General features: G+C 49.6%; 1 protein-coding gene across 2 annotated transcripts in view; it reads left to right on the forward strand.

Moving 5' to 3' along the window:
* Positions 1-12568, forward strand: part of BRINP3 (BMP/retinoic acid inducible neural specific 3) — an 845680-nt gene that overhangs the window by 461728 nt on the left and 371384 nt on the right. For both annotated transcript variants that reach the window (XM_085654808.1, XM_085654809.1), the window contains one exon: positions 10818-11008. In XM_085654808.1, coding sequence (XP_085510934.1) covers positions 10818-11008 — 191 coding nt within the window. The remainder of the gene's footprint in view (positions 1-10817; positions 11009-12568) is intronic.

Below are 12568 nucleotides of genomic sequence, written 5' to 3' on the forward strand. Positions count from 1 at the left end.
ACGCACTGAATCATCACTGACACAACACCAAGACCTACCCTAATTTAAATGGATACTATGGACAATTACACGATGCATACTTACCCCAGACCTGAGCTCTAAATACACATCTTTTTTATTTTATTTGGAGAGTACTGGTTTTCTTCCAATAGAGATGTCTGTCCATTTAAAGCACTGTGTCAGACACACACTTGAAGTGCACAAGTGAGTGTGTCAGCTCCCCAAAGTAGCATACAAGCTTACTGCCCAGCAAATAAAGCAAATCCTCAGTTTACTCACACCAGCTCTCCCAATGATCCAAACCAACAAATTAGAAGACAGACTCTGGTTTGTGACAGAATCCTCAAGCTAAGGGTGTAAAGGTACCTGAATTCCTACAACCTGGCACGGCTATAGAACTATAGTGCTTTACACATCTTTGCACCAGACCATCACAAAGTAAATACTTACCTAGCTGAATAATTGAAACAATACAAGATATAACTCCATGAAACTGTTCAACAAAAAATATGAAAGTTGAAAAACAGAGCACAGCTAAATACACAGGCAGAAGTGTGGGCTATTGATGCAAGCCAAACGTAACCACTGAAAGTGAAACAGCAAGAAAATCACGAGCCAAAAGCACTACCCAGTGGCCCCTTGAGAGCTTAGACGAAAGTCTGGAGGGTACCTGAGCAACATCGCCTAAGGATTTTACTCTTTTTGCAAAAATTGAATGCTTACGTGCATTGGCACATTTACTACATATTTGTATGCGTTGTTTGTCTGATATTACCACTAGCCTTTGTAGGTGGCAATTAGAAACGGATTATCTGGGCCAAGATGTAGCATCAATGCATCAATGATGTGAGAATATTTTTTTTAATATGATTAAATGGCAAAGTGTACAATATTCCGGATACTGTACACTCTCAAGTTTCTGCAGACATCTAGATGACTACCTGACTGTCACGTGCTAATTACCCGACTATGACCATCCCCGTATAGTGGCCGTCCACAGTGAGGGACAAAAAGCAGTTATATGCAAAATATTGGAAGTTCACCCTGCATTACCCGTAGCGGTGGGCGCAATCGCAAAATGTTTTTATTTCTTTTGGGAAATATTTGAAATTTTGGAAACAGTACAGGAAATTAAATGTGTTCGTCATTGTGCTAGAACAGGATCTCACATGAAGATTAATGCAAGGCACACATCTCCCCTGCAAATGTCACGAACGATAATGGAAGGAGACTAGTTTGGTTCCCATGAGGCATGTTTGGCTCAAACCTCCTGCGAGCAAAAATCACACAAGATTAAACCGCCACGAAATGACAAGACAGTTTGCAACATTTATGAATTTCATTAGATTTCGCTCCTGTAAAAAAAACGGCAGTGGCCATAATATAGAGCTGCCATTGCAGAACGAAGGATTGTCTCCTCTATATATGACTGGTGCAGAATTAAGTTTTGAAGTTCAGTAATATTGTCGGGGTGAAAATAATGTACAAATCATCAAAATCCACACAATACATATGTAGTACACCATTAAAATAGGAAAGGACATCCGAAAAGGAGAGGATAATGTAATTTAAATTCATACAAAAAGCACATTTTGAGTATTCAGAAATGTCTTTCAATGCACCCAGGGCTGGACAGGGAACCCAGGGCAACACTGTCAATTTTGTAGGAACAGCCCCCATACCATCGGTGAGAGAGGGGCGGGGGTGCAAGTGTGAAGCACTGCTGCTTTTGTTACTGAAGGCCGATATTGCCCCGATTACTTACCGGTAATCTTCATTACTCCGAGTTAGTCTTCCGCGCCACAGGAGTTCCCATCCCTCCCTTCCTATCTGGCTATCGGCTTCATGTTTGGGCTTCGTAGTTTCAGGCTTTGGGGATGGGCTGGCCCGCCTCTTATAGTGGTCATGGAGTGTAATGGGTCGGCCATATTGCGAAGGGATGGGAGGCATAGGAGGCTGATTTTTTTTGCTTTCGAGGGTTCTGGTGTGGAGCTGAAGCTCACTTTGTTAATCATGTGGCGAGGAAGACTAACGAGGAGGTAATGCGGTAGCACTACAAAACCACCCCCTTCCCCCCGTTAATGAAAAAACAGCACCCACAGCTGCAAAACCGGCCCCTATCCTTTCAGTCTCCAGAGAAAACACCTGATGCCCGCTACGTCCAGTCCAGCCCCGAATGCACCTCATAAATTAAGGGAGCACACAAAAGACGGGGTCCTGCGACAATGTTGCTGACAACTGAACCTTTAAACCTCAGTTTTAAACCCGGTTTTAGAATTTTACCAACAACTTTTGACGGTGCAAATCCCTTTACCTGGCATTCTAAGGCAGGCCCTCCTAAGCATTTGTGGTAGGGAGCAGACAGACTTTGGTCTAGCTGTGATACCGCCTAGTACATACATGCCTCTTTGCCACCGAGCTAAATAGTTTTAATGCAAGTCAAATTTCACTACACTACAACTCGGGTGGATACTTACTTCTAAAAGAATCCATCATTTGCCATACGAAAAGCAGTGCAGATAAACCATTAAAGAAAATGAATAAATGTAGAGAAACATTGCAAAAGTGTAACCAGCACTTAGTACCACCAGAGGTGACTCCAATACCCAGAAATACCACAGGTGTGTTTATTTATAACAAAAAATATAACAAACCTGTAGGAGATTTGAACGAGCCAGCCAGGATGACACATTTTGCTGCAACTCTGACATTTTGGATCTCAAAAGCTGGTGGCATACTTTTTAAAGAGCATATTGGCTAAATACTGTTTATTTTATAAACACGTGTAGCCCTATTAGCGCATGTGGAAGAGATGGATAGAAGTGCCTGCTGAATGCAGCTGGTGATGTTCACATTCACAGAGAATGTGTGGTTGACATGCCGACAGCAAGTGGTGAGCGCCATCAGATGGGAATCTTTCTCTAGGCAGTGTTTCTCCGGTTCCTGTACTAGGCATTACAAGGTCACTGTCTATTCCGGAACTTCCGCTCAGCACTATACCATAGGGTTGCCCAGTGATGGTACAGAGCTGCTTGGGTGGTCTGCTTCTTGAGCGTGTTTGTATTTGGGAATATGTTCCCAGGCAACGAATGATAAGTTCCACTCTCTGGCGGCCATTAAACCTTCCTGCATGTAGGAGAGGTTTTTAGTAATACTGCATTAGCATAAGCCCTTATGTGTAAGTGGTAGGGCAGCCAAGGCTTTAAGTGGGCCAGTCCCGTCGGTGCTCAGCACCGGCACTTCTAAAAAGTAGGTGCTGAGACGGGTCTCTATCGTGCTCTCCACTTTTGCCCTCATCATCAGAGTGAAAACAGATCTTAATCAGGGCCGGACTGGGAACCAAAACCGGCCCTGGCAAAGTGCTCGGCTGCTCCACCCCCTCCCCGCGGGCGGGGGGGGGGGGGTTGGGGATTTAGGGGTGCTGCCGAGCTCTTTGCCAGGTTGCCAGGGCCGGTTTTCAGCCTATTTTGTTACAGGGCCGATTTTGCAGCATAACGGCCCTGTAAAAAAACGGCCCCCTGGGGCCCTAAACCGGCCCCCACCCGTGCGGTGCACCGGGGGATTGCCCGGTGCCCGCTACGGCCAGTCCGGCCCTGATCTTAACTGAGCAGCAGTACCATCCTTCTCTGCCTATGATGTACCTTCAAAGAGACTCGTTACAGTTCTTTCATAGTGTCATTATTTCCGAACTGAAGCATTTTCAATATTATATACAACAAAGCAATAGTTATTGCTTATTTATCTTATGCAACTAACAACCATTAAAAAAAGCCATTAGTCCTTGCTTGTTCTAGGCGTAATGTTGGCAGTTGGATTATATATCTGGATGCACTGACAGAAGCAGCAAAAAACTAGTCTGGCATTACCCTATGCTAAGCCCAGATTTGTAGCTTAGGTGTTTTTAAGCCACACCCTTAATTATATTGACCACTCCCCTTTGACAGATTCCCCCAGTTTTTTCATCCTGAGGGAAGCCACATTTCAATGAAGACTGAAGTGAAGGGCTGGAGTTGACATTCCAATGAGAAGTCAAATTTAGCCAAGACACAAAGCTGCATTGTCCCCCTGGCATACGACTGAGGGGCCACAAAAGACAATGTATCCTACTATCACTGCACTTTTTTTTCAGCCACTACATTCAAAGATGCTAAACAATGAAGTGATTGTATTGTACCTGTGCGTGTGCTTTTGAACTCTGTTGCTTGTCTACTAAACTAATGCTTAATTACTTTCTGTGTGAACTTTTGATTGATTTTATTATTTAACAGTTGCATGAAATGACTGGTTTGCCATACTGCTTCGGGCGAGCTTCATCATACATGAGAATTCCAGTTATAAAGGTTCCAGTCATAACATGTCAGGTTTTGAACAGACAACTCACTGAAATTGACAATAATCTATGATACTTATTACATTTTTTAACTGTCCATTGACGCCCGTTGGGGTCTGTTGGGTACAGTTGGTATGTCAACTTACCCATGTGGAATACCTTTACTTTTTAGGTCGAGCCTGGGCAGCAGATGCGCTGCTCTCCGAGGCATGCTGTATTCAGGTTATGGACTTAAAGCTCCACCCCACTCTCCGCCCATATTTTTCATTTTCTTGTGTCATTGTCCTTCATAAACTGCGGCTTTTCATTGGTCAATCGGCTTAGTAGTCCCTCCTTAGTGTTGTGGGGCCGCTCGCGCTGAGGTAGGCCCTCGCTATATGCCCCGCCGCTGCAATAAAGGACACCACACTCTCTGCCTCAGTATCGGCGCGTGACTGCCTCAGCAGGCCGCGCCCCTTTATTTTATATTCAGGCGTACGCCACGTTCGTGGCGTACGCGTTGCGTAGTGACATTATGCGCTCTAGCGTCTAACGCTAGAGCGCTAACTGTAACATCCCTCTCCAACTTGGACAACAAAATAAACCAAAGTCCATAACAGTCACTCACTTGCTTGGCAGGCAAAGTCTTTAAGGCGGCTGCTGGGCGTGGGGTTCGCTCTCAGACCATACCTGGCCGTGGCACGAGTGCCGGAGCTGGGTGGGTGGTTATCCGGGGCTTCACCTTCCGTGGGGGCGTGATGGCTCTGCTCTGGAGCGCCGCAGGCTCCACTGGACGTTAGTCCTGGTCTCAACTCTGGGGTTGAGATCTCTTCCTCCACTCCGTCCAGTCCCCTTTGGTCGCGGTCGGTGGCCTCCGGAATGCGTTTGAACCACGAGATGTTCCTGGTGGTCGACTCCACCCCTCTTTCTGCTGTGACCATTGTCCCCCGCCTCTGTGCCACGGTCCAGCTGCCTGGTTCATACCGGGGTCTGAACTTTCCTCCTGGCCTTCTGTCCTTCACGAGGACGCTGTCCCCTGGTCTGATGTTGCGGTCCCGACTGCCTCTGGCCCGGCTGTCTTGTCGGTTGCGGTGCGCTCGTCTTTGGAAGGCCTCCTCCGCTTCGAACGGTGGGGGCACCCACCCAGGGACTGTGGGTAGCCCATCGCGGCGAGGCCCATTGAGCATGAGGGACCACGGGGCTTGTTTGGTGGAGCAGTGGGGCGTGCTCCGATATTCTCCCAGGAATCGCTGTATTTCCCTCTCGGGGTCTAGTTGCTCCACGCCGGCTATACGAATTACTTTATTCAGGGTCCTCATGAATCGCTCTACTTCTCCGTTGGCCTGTGGCCACTGAGGAGTGATTCGCCGATGTTGTATTCCCTGATGCTGAAGGAACTCCCGGAACTCATGACCGTGGAAGGGTGGCCCATTGTCACTCTTCACCTCTGAGGGGCGCCCAAACATGGCAAATATTTTCTCCAGCGCTGGTCCCACGAACATGAAGGCTGTAGATGGTAGAACTTCCACTATGGGATACTTCGAGAAATTGTCCATGACTACCAGCGACACCTTTCCGTTTGGGAGGCTCCCAAAGTCTATACTAATCTTGTCCCACGGGTACCTTCCTGGTTCTTCTGTCACGATGGGGGCCGGAGGCTCCGGGCCGCTCGTCACCTGGCACGCGGCGCAGCTCCTTACCACCTCGTCCACCATGCCATCTAGCCCCGGGAACCATATCTTCGCCCTCATCCTGGTCTTCATCTTCTCCGTCCCTTGATGGCCGTCGTGAGCAATGGCCGTGGCTTGACGGCGTAGTGCGGCGGGCATGACGATTCTAGACCCTCGCAGGATGACACCATCGCGGGTCATACTTAGTTCATTCCGCACTCGCCATATCTACTGCAAGTCCTTCTTGTCCTCGTCTGCCCACGAGTTGGCGGTGTGCAGGAAATCAGCCCAGGACCCCTTTTGAAGAGCCCCCCGTGTCCTTGCCAGCACGGCGTCGCGCTCCCCGGCACGTATGATCTCTTGGATTGTTAGGATCCGAGGGCAAGTTAGAGCAGCTAAGAGGTCGATGTGCGCTTCAGTTTCCTCTTCCTCCTCTTTCCCGACCGGGGACGACACCCCTTTTTCCGGGTGTCGTGACAGAAAGTCTGCCGGGTTCTTCGCACCTGGCCGGTATGTCACCTCCATCTGGTATTGCTGTAGACCGATGGCCCACCTCTCGATCCTCGGGGGGGGTGGGGTGCTGTCCCTTTGAACAGGGGCACCAATGGCTGGTGGTCTGTCACCACAGTAAACGGATGTCCGCAGACGTATAGGTGAAAATGCCGGCAACCCCAGCGGATGGCAAGTGCTTCACGTTCAATCTGAGAATACCTCTGTTCAGTTGGGGTGAGCGCCTTGCTTGCGTATGCCAGGGTGGCCCATGTACCTGGTTCTTGCTCTTGCGTAAGGACTGCGCCCAGTCCTACCGGGCTGGCGTCGACAAGTAGCTCTGTCTTCCTGGTCGGATCAAAGTAGACCAGAGTGGCCTGGTCCAGCAGCGTGGTCTTGATCGCACGGAAGGCATCTTCTTCCTCTTGCCCCCAGCGCCACAGGGTGTCTGTCTTCGTGAGGCGTCGGAGAGGTTCCGCCGTGGTGGCTAGGTTTGGGATGAACCGCCCACAGTGCGTGGCCATCCCAAGAAAACTGCGGACCTCCGACGCAGAGGTCGGTGCTGGGGCGTTCTTGATGGCCTGGGATTTTCTTGGATCCACTTGAATGCCATGGTTGGTGAACGTGTATCCGAAGAACTCGATGCTTTGTTGAAAGAACTGGCACTTCTCCTTGTGCAACGTGACCCCAAACTCTCTCAGCCTCATCAGTGTGGATTGGACTCGTCGGTAGTGTTCATCCACTGTTGTGGCGTGTATCAATATGTCATCACTGACATTTAGTACCCCTGGTAGCCCCTGCAAGATGTCTCTGATAGTGTTCTGAAATATTTCTGCTGCCGAAGAGATGCCAAAGTTAAGGCGTCGGTACCTGCGTAGCCCCAGATGCGTGCTGAAGGTAGTGATGTACTTGCTCTCTTCGGCCAGCGTTAGCTGGTGGTACCCCGCGTTGAGGTCCAGTTTGGAGAACCACCGTGCTCCATTAAGGTCTGCGATTATGTCAGCCATCGTGGGCGTGATGTGCCTCTCCCTTTTGATGGCCTTGTTGGGCAGCCTCATGTCGATGCACACTCGAATCTTGCCTGGTTGCCGGGGCTTTTCCGCTATCACCATGGTTGACACCCAGGGGGTGGGTCCAGTTACTGTCTCTATTACACCTTGCTCTTCCAACCTCCTCAGCTCCTCCTCTACCAGCGGGCGTAGGTGGAAAGGAATCCTCCTGTGCTTTAGCGCTGTGGGTGTAACTGAACGGTCAATGTGGAGCTTGACTGGTGGTCGTCGGATGTTCCCCAGACCAGTGAACAGCTCCGGAAACTGGTCCAGCAGGGTAGTCGTCTGGGATTCTTGCACCTTCCGGAGGAATGCGATCAACCCTAGGTCTTCGGCCGCGTGCCCGCTGAGGAGGGTGTCTGCCTCTTGATTGATCACATGTATGTCAATTGTTATCTCTGCGTCATCTGACTTCACTGGTACCGTCATCTTTCCTGCCAACGGCAGTGGCGTGTCACTTCCGTAGGCATAAATCTGGGCTTTTGACCGTCGGAGTTCAGGCTTGGGTCGGAGGCGATTGTATTGTTGCACTCCCATCACTGTGACTGACGCCCCTGTGTCGATCACTGCGTTGATCCTGGACCCAGCGACTAGGACGTCGCACCTCGGTTGTGGCCTTCTCGAGCTCTTGAGGGCTCTGGTGAATGAGATCAGGTATGTCTCCCCTTCGTCATCATCGGACTCCATTGCATCTTCCTGCAGGGCCTGCGCTTGCTTGCGCCCTGGGTTGGTGGGGGAGGACAGCGATAGCTGGGATAGTTGTCTCACCATGGCTTTCTCCGGCCTCTTTCCTCTCCGATCCCGTTGCGTGGCTCGTTTGCGACAAACGGACGCAAAGTGGTTCATCACGCCGCAGTTGTCACACGCCTTCCCTTTCGCAGGGCACGTTCTGCCTCCGTGCTCATCATACCCGCAGTACCCGCACGGGGCTGCAGGCTTCTTTGCCGCCGGCCGGCGGGAAGCTTCGCGCGTCTGGATTGCGTCGGCCCGCTCTGTTTTGACTGTTACTCCTGACCCGGCGCCTCGCGTGAGCGCCATCTCCATCTCCTCTGCGCGGGCATCGGATAGATCATGGGACCGTGCCAGCACTAAAATGTCCGCCATCGGGATGTTCGGTTGGCGGAGAATGAGTGTCCGCAGCTTTTTGCTGCGTATGCCGCATATTATCTGGGCTCTGATCTCTTCCTTGGCTCTATCACCCACGAGGTGCGTGTCTGCCAGCACCCTCAGTCGAGCGTGGAACGCATCCACCGACTCCCCTTCTTTTTGCCTCGCTTGGCGCAGTTTGAAATGTTCAAAGTCCGGGTTCAACTGGGGGTCGAAGTGCGCATTGAGGGCTCTCACGGCCGCGTCATAGTCGTCCGCGTTCCCTGTGTTGGGGAGGTGCTTGAACAGGAGATAGACTTCTTCTCCTGCATAGTGGAGTAGTAGGGACCTTTTCACGGTGCCATCCGTCTCCCTGGTGCCCGCAAAATAGTTGTCTAGGCGGCCAATCCACGTCTGCCAGCGTGGGGCGGCAGTGGCAGGGTCAGCAGCTTCACTGAACGGCGGCAGAACGCCGGACGCGGGGTGCAGAGGCACTGCCTGGGCGGGGCGCTCATCATCCCCCATGGCTCCCTGGGGCACAGCACAGCAGGAGGGATGGCAGCAGGCAGAGGAGGCCGCAGAGGCAGGAGATGCCCACACTTGGTGCTGCTAGAGGACGTCAGGGCTCAGCTAGGGCACAGCAGGCAACTGGGGCAGAGGGCTTCAGCACCCAGCCGGGGCACAGCAGGGGCACAGAGTCCGACAGTTCAGAGGCAGGGATGTTCATCTGCCGAGATGGGCTGTGTTCGGTGCACACGTGCACTCACCGTTGGTCAGAGGGGCTCAGCTGCACTGCTCGCGTGAGGCTGATCACGTTCCAGTCGGGCCCGACAGGAACACGTGCGCGCGCGCGGGACTGCCGCGGAGCGCGTCTCTCAGCTGGGGCACACGTGGTCGATCTTCGCTCTCGTCGCCAGTGTTGTGGGGCCGCTCGCGCTGAGGTAAGCCCTCGCTATATGCCCCGCCGCTGCAATAAAGGACACCACACTCTCTGCCTCAGTATCGGCGCGTGACTGCCTCAGCAGGCCGCGCCCCTTTATTTTATATTCAGGCGTACGCCACGTTCGTGGCGTACGCGTTGCGTAGTGACATTATGCGCTCTAGCGTCTAACGCTAGAGCGCTAACTGTAACACTTAGTACTGCCTTGTCTCATTTTGTAACCTCTCATGAGGACACTCCCTGTTACATGTGCTGTCACTCGGTAGGCTTTAATTGCAGCCTCTGAGCAGTATTTGCTTGAATGGTTTTCTCCTGCCAACTGTTGCAGGTAGGACACGCTCTCCCCCATTGCTTTCATTTTTCTCTTTTTCATAGCATGGCATGCTCATACAGTGGCGGCCGTGCCTTTGGATTATTTGAGGCACCGAACGCAGCTGTGTATTTTTTTTTAGTATTTATTAACCTTTTTTAAACTGCCCATGCCATACTTTTACTTTAATAGTGTCCGCGCCCTTTTCCTTAGACGAGCCACGTCTAAGGAAATGGGCACAGCCGCCATTAAAGTGAAACCGCGGCCTGGGGCTTTTTTTTTTTTACAAAAAAAAGCATTTGTTTGTAAATTTGACAAGCAAATGCTTCTTTTTGTAAAAGCGCCCCATACCGTGCTTTTACACTAATGGTGGCCACATAATTTTCTTTAGATACGACTTGTCTACCGAAAAGGGCGCGGCAGACATTAAAGTGAAAGCGCCGCATAGGCTCTTTATCAAAAAAGCATTTGCAATGCGAATTTCAGAAATGCTCGACCTATTGCATTGCAAATGCTTGTTTGTGGGACATGTGCAGGACATCACCAACCCCGTGTGTCACTTCAAGATCCAACAAAATCCAAATGTAACTCAAAAAACTCAGTTTCCTCCAAGAACCTGTCAAAGTGCATTCAAAAGGTTTTTTTTTTTATTCTTTTTTGTTTGGTTAGCTTTGCGAAAATAACAACAAATCACTTTACATTGTGCTCTCATCTCGAGTTGAACAAAATCAATGTGAGGCGAAGCTTTTGCTGCAATGCTTCTGCACAAAGAAGATTCGCTCGCGCTCCTCGCTATAATGGCTTTTGTTCTGTGGCGATGAAACGTGTGACAGAGAATAAGAAGCAAGAATTAGTGTAAAACAGGTCCCAGGGCTACGCAGCAGATGATAACAATGTATTCTGAAGGTAAAAGTGTTTTTTCTGCTGAATAAATAAGCTCTAACTATCTTCGTTTTCTTTGCAGAGAGTTTGGTCGTTGGAAGGTGAATAACCTAGCCGTTGAGAGACGTGACTTCCTGGGGTCCCCCCTGCCACTTGCTCCTGAATTCTTTCGCAACATCAGACTCCTGGGGCGGCGGCCGAGCCTTCAGCAGATCACAGAGAACCTCATCAAGAAATATGGCACACACTTCTTACTGTCAGCCACATTGGGAGGTACGTCATCCATCTTTTGCGGGGTTGGTGGTACTTGGGCCTACTACATACAGATATCTTTAAGCAAAGGACGGAAAACATGTCAACAGGCACCACGCCTGCTATTTCAAAGATGTAGGAATAGCAAAAGTCTCCCTAACACGTCCCTTTCAGTAAAAGGGTTTGCTCCAGCGACCTCAAAACATTTCTTAATTTGTACAAAAATACGTTCAGGAACACAAAGTATTTTTTATGATGTTGTCACCAGAGTTATCAAATGCTGGGGATGTCCAACATCTGTGAAGCCTCGTCTTTATCCTACTGCATACCTCTTTCTTCTATTGTTCCTACACTTGCAGTCTCTTTATCTCACTCTCGCATCCCAGATCTCTCCCTTAAAGCGTTTTCTGCCAGCCTTCTCTTTCTTCTTCCATTTTGCACTCTTGCTTTGGGTCTCCACTCTCCACAAATAAGTGCCAGTTCCCCCCACCAGCAAGCACTGACACAAATTAAGCACTGCTATAAGTTTTCCAAAGGGGGTGATTGACAGCATGCACTAATTATGAGTATCGGCTGGTGTGTGAGTCTGTTTTCCATTGAAGAGTAGGGTTCAGTCTAGTGTTGCAACTGCTGTTCTTCCCTATAGTATGAATTTGTCCCTATTTTCAGCTTGTGGGAGGAAGGGTTGGGCTGCAAGGGCACCTTATCTGATTGGGCCTTTCTCTGAGCAAAACCAAAGGGTGGAGTCAGTAGCCATCTGTGAACCAGTGGCTGCCTTCGAAGAGGCTGAGGGAGTGACACTGGAGAACGGAGCTGATTTTTCAACCTGTCTTTTAGGTAAAACACAGTTCCTGCTCCCAAGCACCTCCTATTTTTTTAGGAGGGGTATTATGGCATTATTGCCCTTACTTGCAGAGCAATAATGGCTTTCAATTATTCTACCCTCATTATAGACACTCATCAGAGGCTCGGGCCCATAGTTACAGTGGGGGTAATTAACAAGCATTATTGCCCGCCTAATGGACCAATAACACTTAACAATGGCTCCCCAAAAAATTGATAAAGGGGATTAAGAATTATGCATTTTCAACTAAAAACTATCCATAGGAAACAATTGAGAAAATGAAAGTCAGTGTTAGTCAACGGAAGTCTTTGTGGGGCGGTTGACCAGCCCCTAGGTGTGCTTTTACATGGACGTCAATAGACCATGGGTCGTTTAAAGCCTAGCAGTTCTAATTTAGATATTTTTGTGTAGTTCAAAATCCTTCAGTCAGAAAAGGCAGGCTGCTGAGGCCATTTAGGGAAGCACCAAGTCAGACCTGTCAAATTTGGGATCCCGCTGGTTCAGTTTGCCATCAAAGGTTCCAAGTAGAATAAACTTGAAAAATGTAGACACAAAGTCCTCTTGGCGCTAAAGTCATTTTGATGACTTCTCCTACTCTTGTGTTCTTCAGTCACGCTTAAGACTTAGTTAAATTTTTGGCAGAGTGGAAGTCTCATCACAAGTCAGGACTTAAGACGGTTGGCTCTGCATTTGTGTGATGGGTAAACAGAGTGAGAAAGTTGGCACTTAGCCAAAGA

Source organism: Triturus cristatus, chromosome 4_1, assembly GCF_964204655.1.
Source record: "Triturus cristatus chromosome 4_1, aTriCri1.1, whole genome shotgun sequence".
NCBI classification, from domain to species: Eukaryota; Metazoa; Chordata; class Amphibia; order Caudata; family Salamandridae; genus Triturus; species Triturus cristatus.